Source organism: Manis javanica, chromosome 10 (genome assembly GCF_040802235.1).
Source record: "Manis javanica isolate MJ-LG chromosome 10, MJ_LKY, whole genome shotgun sequence".
Lineage (NCBI taxonomy): Eukaryota > Metazoa > Chordata > Mammalia > Pholidota > Manidae > Manis > Manis javanica.
The window spans coordinates 53104323-53127917 of record NC_133165.1 but is presented as its reverse complement, the minus strand read 5'-3'; the positions used below and the strand labels follow the sequence as shown (position 1 = coordinate 53127917).

General features: G+C 41.7%; 1 protein-coding gene across 6 annotated transcripts; it reads left to right on the top strand.

Moving 5' to 3' along the window:
* The first annotated feature begins 15144 nt into the window (after positions 1–15144).
* On the top strand, positions 15145–21658 carry LOC108386681 (acyl-coenzyme A synthetase ACSM5, mitochondrial-like). Of its 6 annotated transcripts, XM_017644678.3 has the most exons (5): positions 15145–15216; positions 15360–15461; positions 16881–17030; positions 18459–18578; positions 18976–21658. In XM_017644678.3, the coding sequence occupies exons 1-5, from the start codon at positions 15184–15186 to the stop codon at positions 19036–19038; spliced, it is 468 nt and encodes a 155-aa protein (XP_017500167.1). In that variant the 5' UTR covers positions 15145–15183; the 3' UTR covers positions 19039–21658. The 6 variants fall into 6 exon arrangements, with proteins under 6 accessions (XP_017500167.1, XP_017500162.3, XP_017500165.2 ...); XM_017644673.3 differs by lacking the exon at positions 15145–15216 and having other exon boundaries at positions 15223–15461; positions 16931–17030; XM_017644676.3 differs by lacking the exon at positions 15145–15216 and having other exon boundaries at positions 15223–15461; positions 16881–17000.
* Positions 21659–23595: the final 1937 nt, after the last annotated feature.

Sequence of the window (23595 nt, the reverse complement as noted above, 5' to 3'; positions counted from 1 at the left end):
GTCTAAGAACGATGGTAGTGAGGGTAATTCTCCTTTCCCACCCCTCAATTAAGATACGGGACACACCTATGCGAGGTTATGAGATTGGCCTTGCCAGACTCACGAATCTGTGGGACTGTTTCCCAGAGGAAGTGCTGGGCTACAGGGCAATACCTGTCCTTAGTCTACACTTGGTGCCATTCCTTCATAGGGAAGGGTTTAAGCAGAAAAGGAAGTAAAAGAGGTGGTTATAAATAACGGTAATTTTTACATATATCACAAATGCTTAGAAGACCAGTAAATAAAATGAAATGTGCCCCGTACTTGTCCCTAGCAGATACACAAGCATGAGTATATACATTTAACAAAGCTATATGTAAAAATACACATATACATAAATACATATATACAATTGTTATAACATATATTTAACCTATGGCAGGCAACCTCATATGTCTAATAACAATTGAGTAAATGAGTCCTGGAAGCATCTTAGTGTGTTACTTTTAAAAATTCCATTCTGTATGAGAATCTGACTTTTGGTTAACTCTCTAGGTATGTTCTAGTAACCAGATTAAAAGCAGACTATTAACTATGTTATTAGGCAATATTGCTAATGGTAAAAATGACCTCTGAATGACAAATCACACCTGGACAGGAAGAACTATAAACACTTGATGAAGAAGCCATACTTTGGGCTTTCTTGAGGGCAGTGACCCTCATTGATTGCAACTGGGCCTCCCATGGGGACTCTGGAAGCTATACCTTTGAAATTGGGTTGTAAGAGATACAAGAGTATTTTGTCCTCTAGCATCTGAGTTATGCTGCAAGGACTTGTAGAAGAGCAGTACCTGATGCTGCCCTGCTGGCATGCTGCTTTTCCTGTCCTGTGTCTTTCTGAGTAGACTGGTACCAAGAATGGCCCTTGTGATTAATATTAGCTGAACCTAAGACCACTCTTGGTGGGCCTACAATGGATCTCAGAGCCATAAGAGAATTATGTTCTCAAAATGAATGAAGGGTATTAAAGGGACTGATCAGGTTAGAGTAGTTCTCAGAGATGGGAATCCAGTTTGAGTGGATAACCAAGGCCTCTTTTGCTAAGAAACACTCTCCTTTGACTGGAATAAGCTCTTCTTCAAATTTGAATGGTTATGGAAAAATCTCTGCTGGCAAGGCAATTTTACTTTAAGTTCTTTTAAGTTCATCTGCAAAGGTACCCAGGAGAAGTGCAGTTAGTATGTTTTTCACATATGCAGGAATATATTGTCCAGGAACTCCCCACAGACAGGTATGCAAGGCTAGCATTTTATACCCTGTTAAGTGTTCCAGCAAAGAATCATGGGTGTGTGGGACAGTAGGTGATTCGTTGACAGATCTGAAATGAGAACATCTAGAAGTGATAAATTCAAGGCAAGAGAAAGGAATGAAGGAGAAAATTCTATCCGTTGTTTATCTGAGGGATATTAGAGATGCAGAGGACATGGATGGAGTCCCTCTTCATTTTAGCAAGATTTGCTCCCTACCACTTTCTTTTGCAACTATGGATCATGGGTAGATGTTTGCTATTAGTTGGGGATGCTATGGTAAATATCCAGTTGGAATTTAGTTCAAATTAAAGATGTAAGTATTCAACACATGTTATAGGCTACATGGTATGTAAAGTAGTTTATAATTTTACTGGGAAGAGCATGTCTGTCTGTTTTGCACTCTCCCTCCTGTCTCAACTCTAGTATCTTTATGTCTTATCTACCTCAGCTCCCTTCAGTTCCCTTCCCATCTTACCCGAAACCACTCCAGCTCTGAATATACCTCTGGTTCCATTATACTTAAGTACTTGTATTTTGCTACTATGTCAGCATTTTCCCTGATTCCTATCCATAACAGAAAAGTGTGTGTGTCATCTCTGTACTCTGCAGTACACAGTGTCTACTTAGTTATAATATAACATGTACCATATTATATTAAACTTATTTCCTCATCTACTTCTTTCCAAAGACTATAAGGTCACTGAGTGCAAGGACCATGATTTTCATGTCTGTAATCCCAGGACCCAGCATAATACCAGAAATATAATAAACATCTAATAAATATGTTGAATGAATTAGGGATAAGGAAGAGATGGTCCTAGGGAGAATGAGGCTTTATGCTACAGTATCCATCCAGGTAAAGGTGATAAAGGTGGCCTAACAGACATCAGTAGATAGCATTCCGACTGACATTATGAATCTTCAACTTAATACTATCTTGGTAGAGTTTATTGTTGGCAGAAACGGGGAGCTTGTCGTTCTCTCTCTTCAACTTAGCAGCTAGTAGAAGCTTACCTGACTTGATTCAAGATGCTGGACTGAAATGATAGAAAGGTTGTTAAACTAAACTCATATCCGTGAGTTACAAGAAAACTAGATAATAAAAAAACCAACCAAACAAAAACACATGCAAAACACACTAATGGGAATTGAGGAGAGAGCTCATTCTCCTTAGGCCTGTTTGCAGATAATCTATGAGAGGAGGATTCTGGCAAGAGAACAAAGTATGAAGCACCAGAAATCTGTACCGGAAGAACCTTTCTGGTATAACAATTTTGGAAATCTGGAATCTACTAAAGGCTGGCAACTTCCAGGGGAAGGCTTGGACTATAAATTGTAGTTAATTTTTGTCAGTTTTAACTCCTAGCACAGTAGCTGCTGCCCATTGCCCACCCTTAGCCACAGGGCAGGCAGCTGTATATGTGTTCCTAGAGCGGCTTGCATGCACTTTGGGGAAGCCAGTGAAGTTGAAGCCAGTGTGGGCAAAAAGAATCACCTGTCCAAATAGAGGTGGTCTGTGCTCTGATCACTAACTGCTGCTTCCTATCAGAGAGGTGCCCACTAAAAGACAGGCAGCCATTGTTGTTGTGCCTACTGCCATTGCTGCAGCTCCTCCCAAGGCTGAAGTGATGTCCAGAGGATTTAAAGAGCTCGTACCCTTTTTTCCCCTCCCATTTTTCTCGTTTTACTTCTTTGAGAGCCAAACATTAAAGAGTAGGACATTCAAAACAGGGACAATTAGAAAGCCACTGTGCATGCCTAGTGAAAGCCTCAAGGAAGCTGTGAGAAGACCTTCAGTTTACACCACAGACTCATTCTCAGCACAGATACAATCTATAACAACAAGACAAAACAAATCCCAACACAAACAAAAAGCAGCAAACCCTGGGAAAGGGGGAGATTCTGATTTTCCAGAGTTATGACATTATTAGATTCAAATATCCAGTTTTCAGCAAAAAAATCACAAGGCTTGTAAAGAAACAGGAAAGTATGGCCCCTTCCAAGGAATAATAAGTCAGTGGAAACTTCCTAAGAAATATCTGATAGCAGATAAACTAGACAAAAACTTTAAAACAACTGCTATAAGCTCCTCAAGCTAAAGGCAGATGTTGAGAAAATCAAGAAAATGATGCACAATAAGCAAAATGTAAATATCAACAAAGAGAAAGAAAACCTAAAAGAAACCAAAAAGAAAGTCTGAAGCTGGAAGTACAGTGAATGAAATGAAAAATTCAGTAAAAAGATTCAAAGGCAACATGAACAGACAAAAGAATCAGCAAACTTGAGATAGGCTGATGGAAATAAACAAGTCTGAGGAACAGAAAGAAAAGATTGAAGAAAAGTGAACAGAATCTAAGGGCCCTATAGGACATTATCAAGAAGACGACCACAGCACTGCGGCAGTCTCGGAAGAGCAAAAGAGAAAGTACTTGAATAATGGCTGAAAACTTCCTAAATTTAATAAGAAACATGAATGTAAATATTTGAAGAGATTAACAGACTCCAAGATGAACCCACACACACCTAGACATCTTCTAATATAACTTTCAAAAGCCAAAGACTCATAAGAGAGAATCTTGAAAGCAGCAAGAAAGTGACTTGTTACATACAAGGAATGAAAGAAGAGACAGGATGCGAACTCAACAGTCCAAGTAGGTTTACTGCTGAACCTGAGAGGGACCCCTCTGTCCTGGCCAGCAGAACAAAGGACAGAGAGTCTCTAACAGGTCAAGAGGCTTTTTATGTCCAGGGCTTTTGGTGGGCTCTTTGAGGGGAGGGTCAGGGGAAAGGTGGGCTTGTGGCTTGCTGGGGTCTCCTCTGGAAAATGCTTATAGCCTAGGGTAGATGACACCTAGGTCTCTCTGAGATGGTGGGTGGGTTTATTTAAAAGGTGGTACTCAGGTCCAGAGTCTATCAAAGAATGCTTATATTACCAGTATATTTCTCATCAGAAACTTTGGATGCCAGAATGCAGTGGGCCAAGGTGCTACAAGTGCTAAAAGAAAAAAACTATCAACCAAGAATCCTATATTCAGCAAAACTTTCCTTCAAGAGTACTGGATAAATTAACACATTCACAGATAAACAAAAGCTGGGAGAATTCATGACCACTAGACCTACCCTGAAAAAAAAAAACTCAAATGAAAAAATACTAGACAGTAACTCAAAGCTCCATGGAGAAATAAGGATCTCAATAAAGGTACATACATGGTCAGTTACAAAAGCTGGTAGTATAATAATGATGGTCTGTAACTCCACTTTTTGTTTTTTGTATGATTTAAGAGACTTAGAATAATTTTAAAAATTATTAGTCTAAAAGTTACTATTACTGTAACTTTGGTTTTGTAACTCCACATTTTGTTTTCTGTATAATGTAAGAGACTAGGGCATATTAAAAAATTACTAGTTTATGTATTTGGACATATATAAAGATGTAATTTTTGGACATTCACAATTCAAAGGGATTGAATTCATAGAGACTCACAACAAGAGTTCGCATCCTGTCTCTTCTTTCATTCCTTGTATGTGACAAGTCACTTTCTTGCTGCTTTCAAGATTCTCTCTTATGAGTCTTTGGCTTTTGAAAGTTATATTAGAAGATGTCTAGGTGTGTGTGGGTTCATCTTGGAGTCTGTTGATCTCTTCAAATATTTACATTAAGCAGAGTTTCATATGTTGTTGAAAATAAACTGGTATAAATTCAAATTAGAATGTTATAACTTTAGAATTTTAAATGTAATCCCCATGGTAGCCACAATGAAAATAGCTACATAATATACACAAATGGAAATAAGAAAAGAATTTAAGCATTTTGCTACAAAAAATCAACTGAAGACAAAGAATGATATTAATGCAGGAAATGAGGGACAAAAAGCAATCTCACATAGAAGATAAACAGCAAAATGGCAGAAGTCTTATTGGTAATTATTTAAATTTAAATGAATTAAACTCTCCTATCAAAAGACAGGAATTGGCAGAATGGATAAAACTGCTTGATTCAACTATTTGCGGTCTATAGATATTCACTTTAGACCAAAAGGTACAAATTGGCTGAAAGTGAAAGGTTGGAAGAAAACATTCCATGAGAGTAGTAAACCAAAAGAGTGCAGGGCTTGGCTATAGACTTTAAATCAAATAGACTTCAAATCAAAGAAGGTTTCAAGAGACTAAGAAACATATTATATATTAATAAAAGACTCATTTTAGCAAGAAGATATAACAATTACAAAGTCACAAACTCATAATTAGACAAACCACTAAAATATATGAAGAAAAATTGATGGAACTAAAGGGAAGAAAAGACAGTTTTGTAGTAATGGTTGGAGACTTCAATACCCTACTCTCAATAATGGATATAGCACTAGACAGAAGTAAGGAAGTAGAGGATGTAAACAACACAATACCAAGTAGATCTAACAGATATATACAGAACAGTCTGCCTCACAACAATAGCATATACATTCTTCTCAAGTATACAACAGATATTTTCCACAATAGACCATACGTTAGTTGAGTTAAATCTTGATAGATATAAAAAGATAGATATCATACAAGATCTTCTCCAACCACAACAGGATGAACTTAGATAACCGTAATGGTAAAATTGGAAAATTCACAAATTTGTGGAAAGTAAACAACACGGTCTTAAACAACCAAATGGCACAAGGAGAAACCATGAGGGAAATTAGAAAATACTTACAGATAAATGAAAACAAAAGCAACATAAAAAAACTTAAGGGACAGAGTAAAAGTGGTTCTAAGGGGGAAATTTATCGCTGTATATCAAGAGTTACATTAAAAAACAAGAAAGATTTTAAATAAACAATGTAACTTTACAACTTAAGGACTAGAAAAAGTGCAAACTAAACCCAAAGCAAGCAGAAGGAAGGAGAGAATAAGGATTAGAGTGGATAAAATATAATAGAGAGCAGAAAAACAGAAAAATAATGAAGCCAGAAGTTGGTTCTTTGAAAATATAAACAAAATCAAAAAACCTTCAGCTCGATGGACTAAGGAAAAAAAGACTAAAATTACTAAAATCAGAAATGAAAATGGGGAAATTATGCAAAATTCCAAATGATTATACCAAATGATTTCACTCATCTGTAGAGTATGAATACAAAGCAAAAACTGAAGGAACAAAACATCAGCAGACTCATAGGACTGAAGAATGGACTAACAGTTACCAAAGGGAAAGGAACTGGGAAGGGTGGGTGGGAAGGGAGGAAGGAATAAAGGGATTAAGGGGCATTATGATTAACACACGTATTACAGGGGGTGCACGGGAAGAAAGTCTAGCACAGAGAAGACAAGTGTTGATGCTACAGCATCTTACTATGCTGATAGGACAGTGACTGCAATGGGGTTATGTGGTGGGGACTTGATAATAGGGGGAATGTGGTAAGCATAATGTTGCTCATGTGAAACCTGAGCATAAGATTGCATATCAATGATACCTTAATAGAAAAAAATAAATAAACTCCAATTGGATCAGTGATCTAAATGTAAAAAATCCAACACGACCAAAAAAATTGGTGAATTTCCCTAGAACCTTGATGTAGGCTTCCTTTCTAACAGTGAGTCAAAACATAGGTATTAGGACTTCTGCCTTCAGCTAAGATGAACACAGACTGCATTTACTTGCCTACCTGGAACCCCAGAAAAAACATAAGAGAACATATGCACAGCAATGCTCTTCAAGACACTGATCATCAGGCAGTGAAGGACAGTAACCCGTTAGGCAATAAACAGAGTGAGCCCTACAGCCCCTGCCCTGAGAGTTCCAGTCATGCAGCAGCACAGGAGCACCCAGAGAGAGGTGGGGAGAAAGGGTTGAGAAACTGGGGGGAAAATGTAGGGAAGTACAACCCATCAGGAAAATAATCAACGGAAATGGGCCCAGAACAAACAGATGTTACAATGAGCAGAGAACATTAAAACAGCTTATAATCATATTCTTTATGTTAAAAAAAACTGAGTACAGACAGGGAAGATATAAAATGAAACTCAAACAGAACTTCTACAGAAAAGAAACAGCATCTTAAGATGGAAATAACACTGGGTTAGAATAACAGTGCTGCCAAAAAAAGGATTAGTGAACGTGAAGACACAGCAGTGGAAGCAGTTACAAACAAAATATGCAGAGAAAAAAAATTAAAGGGAAAGGAAGGGTATTAGTCAGCTGTGGGACAATGTCAAGCCTTGTAATATACAGGTAATGAGAATCCCTGAAGTGAGCCTGGGGGAAGCAAAGGGAACACTTGAAGACATACAGTCAAAATTTCCCGAAAGTTGATGAAAACCGTGAACACACAGATCCAACAAGTTGCATGACCCCCAAGCACAGACACATGAGGGAAATGCAACCAAGATGATCAAGCACATCACCTACGACCAGTGATAGTGAGAACATTTTTTTGGGTATAATTAATCTACAATTCCATGAAGAACATTTTGTTTACTAGACCCCCCCAATCACCAAGTCCTACCCACAAACCCCATTACAGTCACTGTCCATCAGCGTAGTAAGATGCTGTAAAATCACTACCTGTCTTCCCTGTGTTGCACAGCCCTCCCTGTGCCCACACACACATTATACTTGCTAATCGTAATGCCCCCTTTCTTTCTCCCCCCTTATCCCTCCCTTCCCACCCATCCTCCCTAGTCCCTTTCCCTTTGGTAACTGTTAGTCCATTCTTGGGTTCTGTGAGTCTGCTGCTGTTTTGCTCCTTCAGATTTTTCTTTGTTCTTATACTCCACAGATGAGTGAAATCATTTGATACTTGTTTTTCTCCACCTGGCTTATTTCACCGAGCATAATACCCTCTAGCACCATCCATGTTGTTGCGAATGGTAGGATTTGTTTTCTTCTTATGGCTGAATAATATTCCATTGTGTATATGTACCACATCTTCTTTATCCATTCATCTACTGATGGACACGTAGGTTGCTTCCATTTCTTGGCTATTGTAAATAGTGCTGTGATAAACACAGGGGTGTGTCTGTCTTTTTCAAATTGGGCTGCTGCATTCTTAGAGTAAATTCCTAGGAGTGGAATTCCTGGGTAAAATGACATTTTTACTTTGAGCTTTTTGAGGAACCTCCATACTGCTTTCCACAATGCTTGAACTAGTTTATATTCCCACCAGCAGTGTAGGAGGTTTCCCCTTTCTCCACATCCTCACCAACATTTGTTGTTGTTTGTCTTTTAGATGGTGGCGATCCTTACTGGTGTGAGGTGATATCTCACTGTGGTTTTAATTTCCATTTCTCTTATGACTAGCGATGTGGAGCATCTTTTCATGTGTCTGTTGGCCATCTGAATTTCTTCTTTAGAGAACTGTCTATTCAGCTCCTCTGCCCATTTTTTAATTGGATTATTTGCTCTTTGCTTGTTGAGGTGCATGAGCTCTTTATATATTTTGGATGTCAACCCTTTATCAGATCTGTCATTTATGAATATATTCTCCCATACAATAGGATGCCTTTTTGTTCTATTGATGGTGTCCTTTGCTGGACAGAAGGTTTTCAGCTTGATGTGGTCCCACTTGCTCATTTTTGCTTTTGTTTTCCTTGCCTGGGGAGATATGTTCATGAAGAAGTCACTCATGTTTATGTCCAAAAGATTTTTGCCTATGTTTTTTCTAAGAGTTTTATGGTTTCATGACTTACATTCAGGGTCTTTGATCCATTTCAAATTTACTTTTGTGTATGGGGTTAGACAATGATCCAGTTTCATTCTCTTACATGTAGCTGTCCATTTTTGCCAACACCAGCTGTTGAAGAAGCTGTCATTTCCCCATTGTATGTCCATGGCTCCTTTATCATATATTAATTGACTGTATATGTTTGGGTTAATATCTGGACTCTCTATTCTGTTCCACTGGTCTTTGGCTCTGTTCTTGTGCCAGTACCAAATTGTCTTGATTACTGTGGCTTTGTAGTACACCTTGAAGTCGGGAGGTGAGATGCCCCCTGCTTTATTCTTCCTTACAGGATTGCTTTGGCTATTCAGGGTCATTTGTGGTTCCATAAGAATTTTAAAACTATTTGTTCCAGTTTGTTGAAGAATGCTGTTGGTATTTTGATAGGAATTGCATTGAATCTGTAGATTGCTTTAGGCAGGATGGCCATTTTGACAATATTAGTTCTTCCTAGCCAAGAGCATGGGATGAGTTTGCATTTGTTAGTGTCCTCTTTAATTTCTCTTAAGAGCGTCTTGTAGTTTTCAGGGTATAGGTCTTTCACTTCCTTAGTTTGGTTTATTCCTAGGTATTTTAGTCTTTTTGATGCAATTGTGAATGGAATTGTTTTCCTGATTTCTGTTCCTGCTAGTTCATCGTTAGTGTATAGGAAAGCAACAGATTTCTGTGTATTAATTTTGTATCCTGCAACTTTGCTGTATTCTGATATTAGTTCTAGTATTTTTGGAGTGGAGTATTTAGGGTTTTTATGTATAATATCATGTCACCTGCAAACAGTGACAGTTTGACTTCTTCTTTACCAATCTGGATGCCTTGTATTTCTTTATTTTGTCTGATTGCCATGGCCAGGACCTCCAGTACTACGTTGAATAACAGTGGGGAGAGTGGGCATCCCTGTCTTGTTCCTGATCTCAGAGGAAAAGCTTTCAGCTTCTTGCTGTTAAGTATGATGTTGGCTGTGGGTTTGTTATATATGGCCTTTATTATGTTGAGGTACTTGCCCTCTATACCCATTTTGTTGAGAGTTTTTATCATGAATGGATGTTGAATTTTGTCAAATGCTTTTTCAGCATCTATGGAGATGATCATGTGGTTTTTGTCTTTCTTTTTGTTGATGTGGTGGATGATGTTGATGGATTTTCGAATGTTGTACCATCCTTGCATCCCTGAGATGAATCCCATTTGATCATGGTGTATGATCCTCTTGATGTATTTTTGAATTCAGTTTGCTAATATTTTGTTGAATATTTTTGCGTCTATGTTCATCAGGGATATTGGTCTGTAGTTTTCTTTTTTGGTGGGGTCTTTGCCTAGTTTTGGTATTAGGGAGATGTTGGCTTCATAGAATGAGTTTTGAAGTATTCCCTCCTCTTCTATTTATTGGAAAACTTTAAGGAGAATGGGTATTATGTCTTTTCTGTATGTCTGATAAAATTCAGCAGTGAATCCATCTAGCCCAGGGGTTTTGTTTTTGGGGAGTTTTTTGATTACCACTTCAATTTTGTTGCTGGTAATTGGTCTGTTTAGATTTTCTGTTTCTCCCTTGGTCAGTCTTGTAAGGCTGTATTTTTCTAGGAAGTTGTCCATTTCTTCTAGGTTTTGCAGCTTGCTAGCATATAGATATTCTTAGTGTTCTCTAATAATTTTTTGTATTTCGGTGGGGTCTGTCATGATTTTTTCTTTCATGTTTCTGATTCTGTTAGAATGTGTGTAGATTCTTTTTTTCTCTTAATAAGTCTGACTAGGAGTTTATCTATCTTGATTATTTTGTCAAAGAACCAGCTCTTGGTTTCATTGATTTTTTAAATTGTATTATTGTTCTCAATTTTATTTATTTCTTCTCTGATCTTTATTATGTCCCTCGTTCTGCTGACTTTGGGCCTCATTTGTTCTTCTTTTTCCAGTTTCAATAATTGTGACTTTAGACTATTCATTTGGGATTGTTCTTCCTTCTTTAAGTAGGCCTGGTTTGCTATATATTTTCCTCTTAGAACTGCCTTCATTGCATCCCACAGAAGTTGGAGCTTTGGGCTGTTGTTGTCATTTGTCTCCATATATTGCTTGATCTCTGTTTTAATTTGGTCATTGATGCATTGATTATTTAAGAGCATGTTGTTAAGCCTCCATGTGTTTCTGAGCCTTTTTGTTTTCTTTGTACAATTTATTCCTAGTTTTATGCTTTATGGTCTGAGAAGTTGGTTGGTAGAATTTCAATCTTTTTAAATTTACTGAGGCTCTTTTTGTGGCCTAGTTGTGCTCTATTCTTGAAAATGTTCCATGTGCACTTGAGAAGAATGTGTATCCTGCTGCTTTGGGGTGTAGAGGTCTGTAGATGTCTGTTCAGTACATCTGTTCTAGTGTGTTGTTCAGTGCCTCTGTGTCCTTACTTATTTTCTGTCTGGTAGATCTGTCCTTTGGAGTGAGTGAGTGTTGAAGTCTCCTAGAACAAAAGCATTGCATTCTGTTTCCTCCTTTAATTCTGTTAGTATTTGTTTCACATATGTTGGTGCTCCTATATTGGGTGCATATATATTTATAATGGTTATATCCTCTTGTTGGACTGTCCCCTTTATCATTATGTGATGTCCTTCCTTATCTCTTGTGACTTTCTTTGTTTTGAAGTCTATTTTGTCTGATACAAGTACTGCAACACCTGCTTTTTTCTCACTGTTGTTTGCATGAAATATCTTTTTCCATCCCTTCACTTTTAGTCTGTGTATGTCTTTGGGTTTGAGGTGTGTCTCTTGTAAGCAGTATATAGATGGGTCTTGCTTTTTTTATCCATTCTATTACTCTGTGTCTTCTGATTGGTGCATTCAGTCCATTTGCATTTAGGGTGCTTATTGAGAGATATGTACTTATTGACATTGCAGGCTTTAGATTCATGGTTACCAAAGGTTCACGGGTAGCTTCTTTACTATGTAACTGTCTGATTTAACTCTCTTATTAAGCTATTATAAACACAGTCTGATGATTCTTTATTTCTCTCCCTTATTATTCCTCCTCCTCCATTCTTTATATGTTAGGTGTTTTATTCTGTACTCTTTTGTGTTTCCTTTGACTGCTTTTGTGAGTAGTTGATTTTATTTTTTGCCTTTAGTTAGTATTTGGTTGGTCTACTTTCTTTGTTGTGATTTTATTTTCTCTGTTGACATCTATTTAGTCTTAGGAGTGCTTCCATCTAGAGCAGTCCCTTTAAAATATCCTGTAGAGGTGGTTTGTGGGAGGCAAATTCCCTCAACTTTTGCTTGTCTGGGAATTGTTTAATCCCTCCTTCATATTTGAATAATAATCATGCTGCATACAGTATTCTTGGTTCAAGGCCCTTCTGTTTCATTGCATTAAATATGTCATGCCATTCTCTTCTGGCCTGTAAAGTTTCTGTTGAGAAGTCTGATGATAGCCTGATGGGTTTTCCTTTGTAGGTGACCTTTTTCTTCTCTCTGGCTGCCTTTATTACTCTGTCCTTGTCCTTGATCTTTGTCATTTTAATTATTATATGTCTTGGTGTTGTCCTCCTTGGGTCCCTTCTGTTGGGAGTTCTGTGGGCTTCCATGGTCTGAGAGACTATTTCTTCCCCCAGTTTTGGGATGTTTTCAGCAATTATTTCTTCAAAGACACTTTCTAACCCTTTTTCTCTCTTCTTCTTCTTGTACCCCTATAATGCAAATATTGTTCCATTTGGATTGGTCACACAGTTCTATTAATATTCTTTCATTCCTGGAGATCCTTTTATCTCTCTCTGCATTAGCTTCTCTGTGTTCCTGTTCTCTGATTTCTATTCCATTAATGGCCTCTTGCAGTTCATCCTTCTGCTCTTAAGTCCTTCCAGAGATTGTTTTATTTCTATATTCTCCCTCCCAACTTGATCCTTTAGCTCTTGCATATTTCTCTGCAGGTTCATCAGCATGGTTATGACCTTTATTTTGAATTCTTTTTCAGGAATATTGGTTAAATCTGTCTCCCCAGGCCCTCTCTCAGGGGTTGTCTGGGTAATTCTGGACTGGACCAGATTCTTCTGCCTTTTCATGGCAATAGAGGTATTTGTAGGCAGGTAGCACATTTGTCAGCTGGGAGAACAAAGTCCTTTCCTGCTTCTTGGTCACCTTGCCTTTCTCTGCTGCCCGTGTCACTTACCCACACACCAGAATCAGCCTCTGGATTAATCCCCTGAACTGCCGTAGGCAGGGTTGCTGTCAGGGTAGCCCAGAGCCCTGCAGGGAGTGGCAGGCATGCCGGGTGTGCTCTCCTGCAAGAACAGTGCCCCTTTGCGCCTTGTCCCAGTTTCCTCTGCCTGCGCCAGGCAGCCACATGCCGGTGGCAGCCTCTGGGTTTGGCCTCAGCGGTTGCATGCTGGGAGGAGATTCTGGGTGGTTGTTGTGGGTGCAGCCACTCTCCAGCTGCCCTGCTGCCACGGGCATGCAGCCCCTGTCCAGGTGCTCGGCTGCTGTGTTGGGGCCATGCCGGCCAGGGGAATGACTGGCAGGCTGCCTATTGCTGTTAGTGGTTTCAGGGGTGCAGCGCCACCTAGGGGGCCAGGGGGCCTGAAGTTCCTCAGGATTCCCAGCCTGCTGAGTTGAGTGTGCCAGGACACTTCCGTCCAGCTGTGGGGCCCCTGTCCCTTTAAGACTTTCAAAAAGCACTTGCTTTTCTTTTGTCCCAGGGGAGCCGGCTGCATGGACCCACTCACAGATTTTACTGTTCCATTTCTCTAATATCCAGCACACCATGCAATGTGTGTCTGCCCTCCTGGTGTAGATCACTAGGGCTGGGTATTTAGCAGTCCTGGGCTCCCACTCCCTCCCCTCTCTGACTCCTTTCCTCCCGCAGGGTATCTGGGGTGGGGGGAGTGCTTGGGCCCCACCTGGCCATGGCCTGTATCTTATCCCCTTCTTGAGGTGCTGAGTTCTCACAGATGTAGATGTAGCCTGGCTGTTGTACTGTATCCACTGGTCTCTTTTAGGAATAGTTGTATTTGTTGTATTTTCAAAAATATATATGGTTTGGGGAAGAGATTTCTGCTGCCCTACTCATGCTGCCATCTTGGCTCCTCCCCTTTAAAAATTTTAATTGTTTTATCTTTTTCAACCAGATGGTCATCCCAACCAATTTATTACCAGTCAGTTGGAAACAAAGTGTTTTGTTTACAGCTGAATCATTTTGGCCAAGTCACCTGGAATTTACCATGTTATGCCAAAACCTATTTTATGAGGTTCTGATTTTATTGCAAGTTCAAATAGGATTGTTTTTTTTAAAAAAAATAATATGTCCCTGAGGAGCATGCCTGCCAAGGCAGAGAATGGGGCCCTTGGAGCAGAGTTTGCAGCCGGGGGGAGGTTACTGTCCAGCCCCCTTAGGGGCCTGGGGCCTGGACCTAGAGAGCAGTGCTGGAGGGTGGTGGGGGGGGTGTCCTGACACAGGTGGCCTCATCTCCCTGGTGGACAAAGGTGGCAGTTTCAGAGCCTGTGGCATTGTTTGACTGGAAGAGAGGCACTGAATCCTGACGTGAGGGAGAAGCAGAAGAGCCAGACCGGCCTGGAGCTGACTGAGGGCTACGGTCATTCTGAAACGGTGAGTGATGTAGGGGCTGGGGTCAGACGGGGCATGGCTGACCCACAGAACTTCTGCCTTCCTGGCTGGCAGCTCTGTGGCCCTGCCCACAGACAGGGGAAGCTAATAACACAACTCCATCAGCTTTTCTTCCCTTTTGGTTTAAAGGTGATTTAAAGTAATTTCACAGTTGACACCATAGCCATAAAACAACTCTCCTGGCCGAGGTATTGTTTGTCTCCATCAGAATAGCCTGTGTCTGTCCCTGGCCAGAGCCCAAGATCTTAAGCAGTTTTCTTTACAGCCATCCAGGCACAGATGAGGCAATTGGCTGGGCCTGGGGCTCAGGGACACGTTAAGTTCATTATGTGTGAGCGCCTATTAGAGTGTTCAGTGAATGTTTGCTAACTGTGCAAAGAGTAAAGAAGGGATGGCAAGAAAGAAGGAAGAGAGGAAAGGAGGAAGGAGAGAAGGGAAGAGAAGGTAGGGGAAGAAAGAGGGAGGAACGGTTAGAAGGCAGAGAGAGAAACCACAGCCCAGGAAGGAAGTGAAGGGGATGTGGCTCCTCCTCATTGGTCCTGGTTTCTCTGCAGGCTGTAATCTGTGCCAATCCAAAAGGCACAAAAATCAAGTCTGGATCCATGGGGAAAGCATCCCCTCCTTACGAAGTGCAGGTAGGGGCCCTCTCCCAAATGTTGGTGAGACTTGGTTCAAAGAGGAGAGCAAAATGCACATCCCTGGGTTGCAACCTCAGGCTCAGTTGCTGGGTGGCCCGGCTTGCAGATATCCAGACACGGTCCTCTCATCTCCCTGCCAGATTGTGGGCAATGGAGGCAATATCCTGCCTGCGGGAGAAGTGGGGAGTATTGCCATCTGTGTTAGACCCTCCTGGCCCTTCTGTTTCTCCAACTGCTATTTGGTAAGTGGTGGGGAATGGCCATTTCACAGTCATTGCTGTGTGCTAAGCATTGTGTTCTGCACTTTAATAAACACTTATTTTTTGAACCCTTGCAATACTTATATGAGGTGGGTTGGACTCTTATTGATAAGGTGCTATTATGATAAGGAAGTTAGATAAAGTGACTTATCCAATGGCAAGCAATTAGTGTGTGCAGAACATGGGATTTAAACGTTGGTGTCTGAGAGAGCAAACTTACAGCATAAGGGTGACCCCATCATTTTAATGAAGAGAAAATGAAGTTCAGAGAAGGGAAGGGACTTACCAAAGGTCAAACTGCAATTTCATGTCAGAGCCTAGTTTTGGGGATTCTTTTCATCTTGAGTCTTGTGTGGATAGGGGTTTGCAGGCAGGGTTTGTGTACTTGGATTCTAGTTCTTTCTTTAGAAATGTCTTACCTATTCTTGGCCCTCTACTTTTCTGTATACCTTTTAGAATCACCTTGTCAAGTTCCATGGCAAGTATTTATTAGCATTTTAACTGGAATGTCATTAAGTTTCTAGATCAATGTAGGAAGAATCAACAACAACTTTAGGACATCAAGTCTATCTTTCCATTTATTTATATCTTCTTTAATGTCCTGCAGAGTTTTAAGTTTTCTGGATGCACTTCTAACAGATTCTGTGTTAGATTTAGTTTTAGATATTGATAGCTTAGCTTTCTTTTTCTTTTTTCTCAAAATGCAGATTTAAATTGAGGCATAATTTACATACAATAAAATGCCCCTGTGACAAATGTACAGGTCAATGACTTGAAACAGATGTGTGCACGTGTGACTGTCACTGCAAAACATCTACCAATATACAGAACATTTTTATCACTCCAGAAATTTCCCTTGTGTTCCTTGGCAGTCAATTCCCAAGCCCTGGGAAATTGTTAAATTATTTGTTGTAATAGAATAGAATAATTTTGCCTTTTTTTAGAAAAAGAATTTCATGCAAATGGAATCATAAAGCATTAATTTTTGGTGTCAGGTTCCTTTTATTCAGCATAATATTTTGAGATTCACTTGTCGCAAATATTAGTAATTTACATATATCTAAAAAATAGAGCCAGTGACCTGGTGCTCCCCTTCCTGCCTTCAACTGTGCTTCCTTCTAAGAAGGTAGTAAGTGGCTGTTCTTAATCATTTCCTGGCAGCTTCCTTGTAATTATAACAGGGAAAGCCCACAGTCCACGCCTCCTTGTCCAGTGAGGATTTGTGGCCAGCTTGGTCTTTTGGAACTGCTGGACTTCCCTTGAGAGGTCCTCAGCCTCCTGCGTGGGGCTCCAGGGCCATGCCTGGCCTGAGTGGCTGTGTCCAGATGGCCCTCAGAAACGATGGTGTGATCAATTCTTCAAGGTCTAGCTCTCTGCTCTTTCCTTCTTCTGCCTTTGCAGCTTTGTGAGGGAGAGGAGGGCATGTCAAAGAGTTTGTTTTTCTCGTCCAGCTACTGGATCGTGCCCGCTGAAGTGGAAAGTGCCCTTGCTGAGCACCCAGTTGTCCTGGAATCTGCTGTGGTCAGTAGCCCAGACCCCACCACAGGGGAGGTAACTCATCCCTCCAAGAACATTGCCTCCTGGGTCTGTACCTATTAGTTTCCAGCTGAGTAAGCTGGAAGGCCCAGATTCCCCCCACATCTCACACCAACCAGGTAGCACAAAGTCTGAAATGAAACCAGATAGCCATTCCTTTCTGTTAAACATTACCTTCATGTCTTTAGAGATCTAAATACTCTCTAGAGGGACACAGTGGGAAGATATCAACATTTTGGTGTCAAGTGAACACGGAACTGGGTCCATAGGAGGCTGACAGTTGAGTGGGAGATCTTGGTGATAGGTGTAGGCTCTGTCACCCATCTTGGAAAAGTGTCCTTTTCCATTTGCACATGAAGACATAGCAAACATACCAGTGCTGATGGTTCTACTGTGGGAGGAATAGCCAGCTTGAGAGACAACTGGACATTTATCCAACATGACCTTCACATGTCAGGTTGCCCATGTGATTTTATATTAATGATACCAAAAAAAAAAAAGACACCTAGGAAAATCTGCCTAATTTTGTATGCTGCAAATTCACTGGGGCCATGACAAAGGGCTGTGTGCTCAACGTTAATCCATGTATGGCACTCAGAACAGAGCCTGGCACATAGAAAGTGCTCAATAAATGTTTGCTAGTTTTAGAAGTCAAAAAAAGTCCTTCCTAGAAACCAGATCTGTCTGCATATGAAATGGGAATGAGGTGCCCATCTTCAGGAAGTATACAAGGAGGAACTACTTAACAGACTGTTGTTGGCAAGTTGCACGCTGATACGGATAAGCAACCTGCTGGCCTTTGAGTGTTTGTATTCCTAAGAGAAGCCCTGTTCTGTTGTGCCTGAGCTTGGGGCTCTTCCTTCCCCCGGCAGAAGGCCACCTGCCAGAAAGACATGGGCAGAGAGCCAAGGCACTGAGTGTCTCTCGGGATGCTGGGAATAGAGGCTCTGCAGCAAAATGTTTGCCAATTGCAAACCCTCATGCAGGCAGTCTGAGAAAGACCCACCTCCACTTGCAAGTGGTCTGCATTTTTCCCAATCCCTGTCCAAACCTATGCTTAGCTATGCTCCTCATGATGAAAACCTGGAAGTAATGGACCCTAAGGGGCTTGCGAAGCCCCTTTCTCCAAAGTATTTGCATCTTAAAAGAGAAGCATGTCTGCTCCTAACAGTGTCACTTCAGGTATGGGGAGTAGTTTAGGAAAAAGGTAAGATTATGAAATCATTCCCCAAAAGCTAGTGCTCCCAAGATTTGATCCCAGAAAGAGAAGCAACAGAAAATGAAATGGTGGTGTCCATTTCACTGGCTGAGCCCAAGGAACTGGCAGAACCTTCGTGGTGGGCAAATAAATGTGAACACTTATTCACAGGGCTAGGTTAAGGAGAAAAGAGGCCTTATTCTGTCTATTTGCTTTGTTTTTCATTTTTTGCTGTTTTCTGGCAGGTGGTAAAGGCATTTATAGGCCTTTCTCCAGCCTACTCCTCTCATGATCCAGAGAAACTAACCCAGGAACTCCAGGAGCATGTGAAAAGGGTGACAGCTCCATACAAGTACCCTGGGAAGGTAAAGCTCTGGGGTTCTAGGGCCTGAGGAATCAAATAAGCACACACTACCTGGGCTCTCTCTCAGAGTTCGGTGCTGGGGGGATACAGAAACAGGTAACTCTAGGTGCTGCTTGAAGGCTTTTCTCCCTGTTTCTTCACTGGGCCTGCCCCAAAGCCCATTTTATTTCCTACTCTAAGCAGTGACTATAAATCAGACTCAGGGCTAGGGGTTGCTGAAGTGCTGTTTCAAAGATCATGCCCTGCAGACTCTAGCTGTTTTTTGATGGTTGCCATTTGGAGAAAACCAAGAATATTGGAGACTTTCCAACAAAGTAGTAAAGGGTAATGACTCCTTCAGTACAAAAGTCTTTCTGGGAAATGATGATTTCAATAATGATTTTGTTTTTGTTTTACAGTCACAAGGTGACCTTTGTTTCAGAACTGCCAAAGACAGTTTCTGGAAAGATCCAGAGGAGTAAAGTGAGAAGCCAAGAGTGGGGGAGATGAGGGGCAGCCCCAGAAAGGCCGCTTGCCGCCTCAAAGCTTCTAAGAAGAGCTGGTGGGATCACTGGTTAGTCCTCACTTAGAGCATCATCTTTTCAGCCCTATAGACATCAAAGGCTTTCAGCTTCAAAATTAGCATCTCCAGAATCATTGTATGGCCCTAGAAGAGGGCAGAAGAACCTCCCAGAGGTTCAGAGCCACTGCCAGCCCAGCAAACGTTTGGCAGCTTACTCCCGTCTGTCTGCTGGCATCCTTAGCGGCTGCCCACTGGTCTTACTTGCTAAGAGTGTCCAGCTGGCCCTCAGAAGGACAGGTGACCTCAGTGTCGGGGCACCTGTGATCCTGTGCACTGCCAGGGTGAATGTGACCACTTGACCCTTTGGTAAAGCCATTTGGTAATCACATCCAGTGCCATGAAAAACTGGTCAAACCCTGTAGCTCAGCGATTCCGTATTTGGGAATCACTACAAAAGATTAAAAAGATGTTTACCATAATATTGTTTAAAACCACAAAAAAAGAGAAAAGGAAAGAAAATTGATGTCAAAGCAATAGGGCAATGATTAAATTGTAGTAGATTAACTCAGTAACACATTTTGCGGCCATTAAAAACATGCCTTCGGGAAAACTTGAGCAAAATTAATTTTAAATCACAATTAAAGATAGTATTTATATAGTGGGAAAGCCTCAGCTTTGAAAGGTTAAGGAAAAACTATAAATGGAAAAGCAGTTGGAAGGAAATTCATTAAAATGTTAGTAACACTTTTTCTGGGTATTGAAAACAATGGAAGACAGTTTTCTTCTTTCCTCTACATTTATACATCATCCCCAAATGTTAGTGTATTACCTGTACCAGGAAGGCACAAGGACCCTGTAGCCACATCCCAGGCCCAGAAACGGAAAGGGTGGCTCTGGGCAGCTGAGACCAGCCATGCGGAGAAGCTGATGGAAACTCAGACCGGACCCCAGCACCTCCATTCACCCACAAGTCAGTGTTTCCAGAGCACCAGCCCAGTGGCAGGCTCTGGGAATGCAAGGATAAGCAGAGCCCGGGCAGTCCCCACCTGCTCAGGTTGCCCTAAGAGTACTACAGCCTGGATGGCTTTCACAGCCGACTGATTTCCTTGGTGTTGGCGGCAGGAAGTCCAAGACCAAGGTGTTGGCCAGGCTGGTTTCATTCTGAGGATTCTCTTCTTGATTTGTAGATGGCCACTTCTCCTGTGTCTACATGTGACCTTTTCTCTGTGTGTGTCTGAATTCTAATTTCCTCTTCTTATAAGAACACCATTCAGACTGTGTAATATTGTGAAGATGAAATTATATTCAGTTTAGGGCCCATGCCAATGGCCTCGTTTTAATTTAATCACCTCTTTAAAAGCCCCATCTCTGAATACAGGTGCATTCTGAGCACCTGGGGATTAGCATATGAATTTTGGGGGAATACAATTTGGCTGGTGACACTACCCTTGCGGAGTTTACAGTGAGTGTGGAGGCCACTGTTATTCATCAAAGAATAATGCAAATAATGCACAACTGTACTAAGTTCCCTGAAGGGCCTAGTGTAGTTAAAACAGAGGCTGGGGGACTCAGGGTATCAGAATCTTCCATGAGGAGGTCCCTGGTGAGCTGGGATTGAAGGAAAGTGGAAGTTACATAAAGAGATTGGGGCTTAGCTTTCTGAACAAAGGCTACAGTTTGTGCTAAGGCCTTGAGGTGGGAAAGACAGGTGTGTATTCCTTAGAACAGTTCCTGCTCAACACCAGCTCTGTCGGCAGAGTTCCAAATGTTTGAACTCTCAACCATCCTGTTGGATGGGTACTGATAATACCCTCTTTTTACAGCTAGAACAGAGAAGTTAAGCAATTTGCTAAAGTCCACATAGCTGGTATCTCACAGAGAGGATTCAAACCCAGCTGGTCCAGCGCCTGTGTCCACACTTCATAATGGATTGACGGCCTGGTTTAGGAATTTGTTTTTCTCCTACGAGTGCTAGGGAGACATTGAAGGTTTGTGGCAAAGAAATGATCTTCTTAAAGTTTCATTAGCCCTTAAAAAGAAAAAAAAACTTGTCCAAGTGATCATGGTCTTTACAGCATTCCTGGGCTGGGCAAATTCTCTTACGGGTGGCAATCAAAGGGCTTTGGCACCCAGGAGGGGGCGCCAGAGACAAGGAAAACACGCAAGTCTGACTCCTCAACACCGTTTGTGCTCTTGGACTGCCCCTCCTCGGGTCCCCGCTGAAACATCTGACTCCCCAGACAGCTCTCCATTGTCACCGCAGACCCGAAAGGAAAAAGCTCATCTCCAAAAGGAAAACGGCAAAACTCCTAGCTGCAGCTTCCCCACAGGAGCCAGGCACCACCGCCCCACTAGCAACCCCAGCCCGTCATCGGTCATCAAGGCAGCAACACGGGCTACAGCCACCACGTTGTTGACAATTTATTCCCTGCCAGACATAGTGCTAAATGCCCCACTGACACCCTCTAATTCAGTTACTCTATTCCCATCCTGCCTTCATGATTGTAGCTCTATCCACCTGCCATCTGTGCTATAAATCAACTTTTAAAAGAAAATATCTTTAAGCAATGTAATATGTATTGAAAGATGTATCTGGAATTCTGTTGTTTTTCTAATGCACATCAAAATAACCATGAACGTGACAAATGCCCATCTAAAATCACCTTGCAAAATCCACATGAAGGAAAACGGATCCAACTCGTTTCTCACTCAAAGCCTGAGAAGAAAGTAGTATAATCTCCATTGAACAGATGAAAAGTCCGACGGTCTGGGGGGCGGTGGGTTTTACAATGCAGCCCCTTCCTGGATTTCCAGCCCCTCTCCTGCAGGAGTTGGGGGACCCTACCACGACCCCTGCCCACCTTTCCAGGTTCACCTCTTTTTCTCCCTCTTGCGTCCTCCACCCATTCCTTTTCTCCTCGAACTTCCCTTTGTTCTCCCACTTTGCCTCTTCCTGGCCTAAGGGCCCACCTGTACATGTGGCTCAGCTTTTAAGTCATTTCTTTTGCAAAGTTTTCTGGGAACCCTATATTAGGGATGTTTTGGGGGAATCCCAAGACACTCTCCCTAACCATATGGTGGCAGAAATAATAGAGATGGAGTGGACTGAGCTTGATGGCTACAGCCAGAAAAGAGCTTTTTATTTTTTCTTCCTACCGATGATACTCAAACCCACTGGTCTGCTCTCTCTTCCTCACTTAAAGGACTGTATATCCTTGGGCAGATCCCTTATCCCCAGCCCAGCTCTACCCAGGATGTGTACTGGGTTTTTTCGTACTTCTCCAGTCTGTGTTTTTCCTCATAGCCCTTATTCATTCACTCACATACTTACTAAGTACCTACTATTGGCTAGATACTATTGTTCAGTTCTTGAACTAAATCAGTGAACAAAACAGGTAAAGGTCTGTCAGCTCATGCAGCTTAGATCCTAATGGGAGGAAACAGAGCAAAAAAGAATGATTAAATTCTATAATATCTTAGAAAGTGATGCATATTAGGGAAAAAATAGTACTATGTAAGCAGGGAGGGGACCAGTTTTCAGAGGTGGGTGGCAATTTGAAGTTGGTGGTCAAGCTAAGCTTTATTGAGAAGGGGATATAAATCTTTGGCATAGATTTGAAGGAGGAGAGGGGATTATCCTGGTGGAAAGTGGTCTGGTAGGTAAGTCCTTATATTTTGACACTAAATTCCTTTAGAAAACATCATCTCCTTTTCCCAAGCAGATGTAATTATGTCTTAAAGTCCTTTAATATCGCCTTAATGGGGACAGCAACTCAGGTGCCTTCTGTAAGATTTAGGTCTCTACTCTAGGTGTTAAGGTCTCTTACCCTCCCGGGAAAATTGGTCAAAATAAAAGGAGTGACTGAAAAGAAGGGAAATTGTTGTCCAGCTGGCTTCCTGCTCTGAAGCCTTAGTGTAGGTAGGCGGTGGGATGGAACAGAGCAGCAGCAGCAGCAGTAGGGATTTGGGGCAGACACTGGGGAGAACTTCCTAAAAGAGAATTAAGAGGCTCATGGTTGTGATTCTGAGACATTCAGGAATACCTATTGCAGGGGTATTTAAGAAGGGACAGATACCTTCAGGGCTGGAGGGGCTGGGTGGTGGAATTATATGCATTTTCCCAGAGCAGGTGAGAGATTCTTCCCAGGGTATGGTTGCCACTCTACATAAACAGGTTTTTCAAGCCATATCATTTCTAGATTTGCCCACACACAAGCGCAGAAGGGCCCGAATTGCTTCTGGCATCTTCTGCAGGTTATCCTCTCTTCTCTCCCCACACCTCCACCTTGGACCCCGGCTTCTAGGATCCTTAAGCCCCTGTGGCTCCCCCCAATGGTGCTGATGTGGGTCTTTGTTTCTCTGTAAGGGCAGTGATTAGTCATTGCCAGGTAACACTCTAATCTTGTCCCTGGCCTGTTGGTCTCCATTTGCAAACTTCATTTCTCCAACAGAGACCTCTGCATTTAAGGAGCCCCCATCCCTGCCTGACACAGGGGCCCTCCTAGCAGATGGTTGC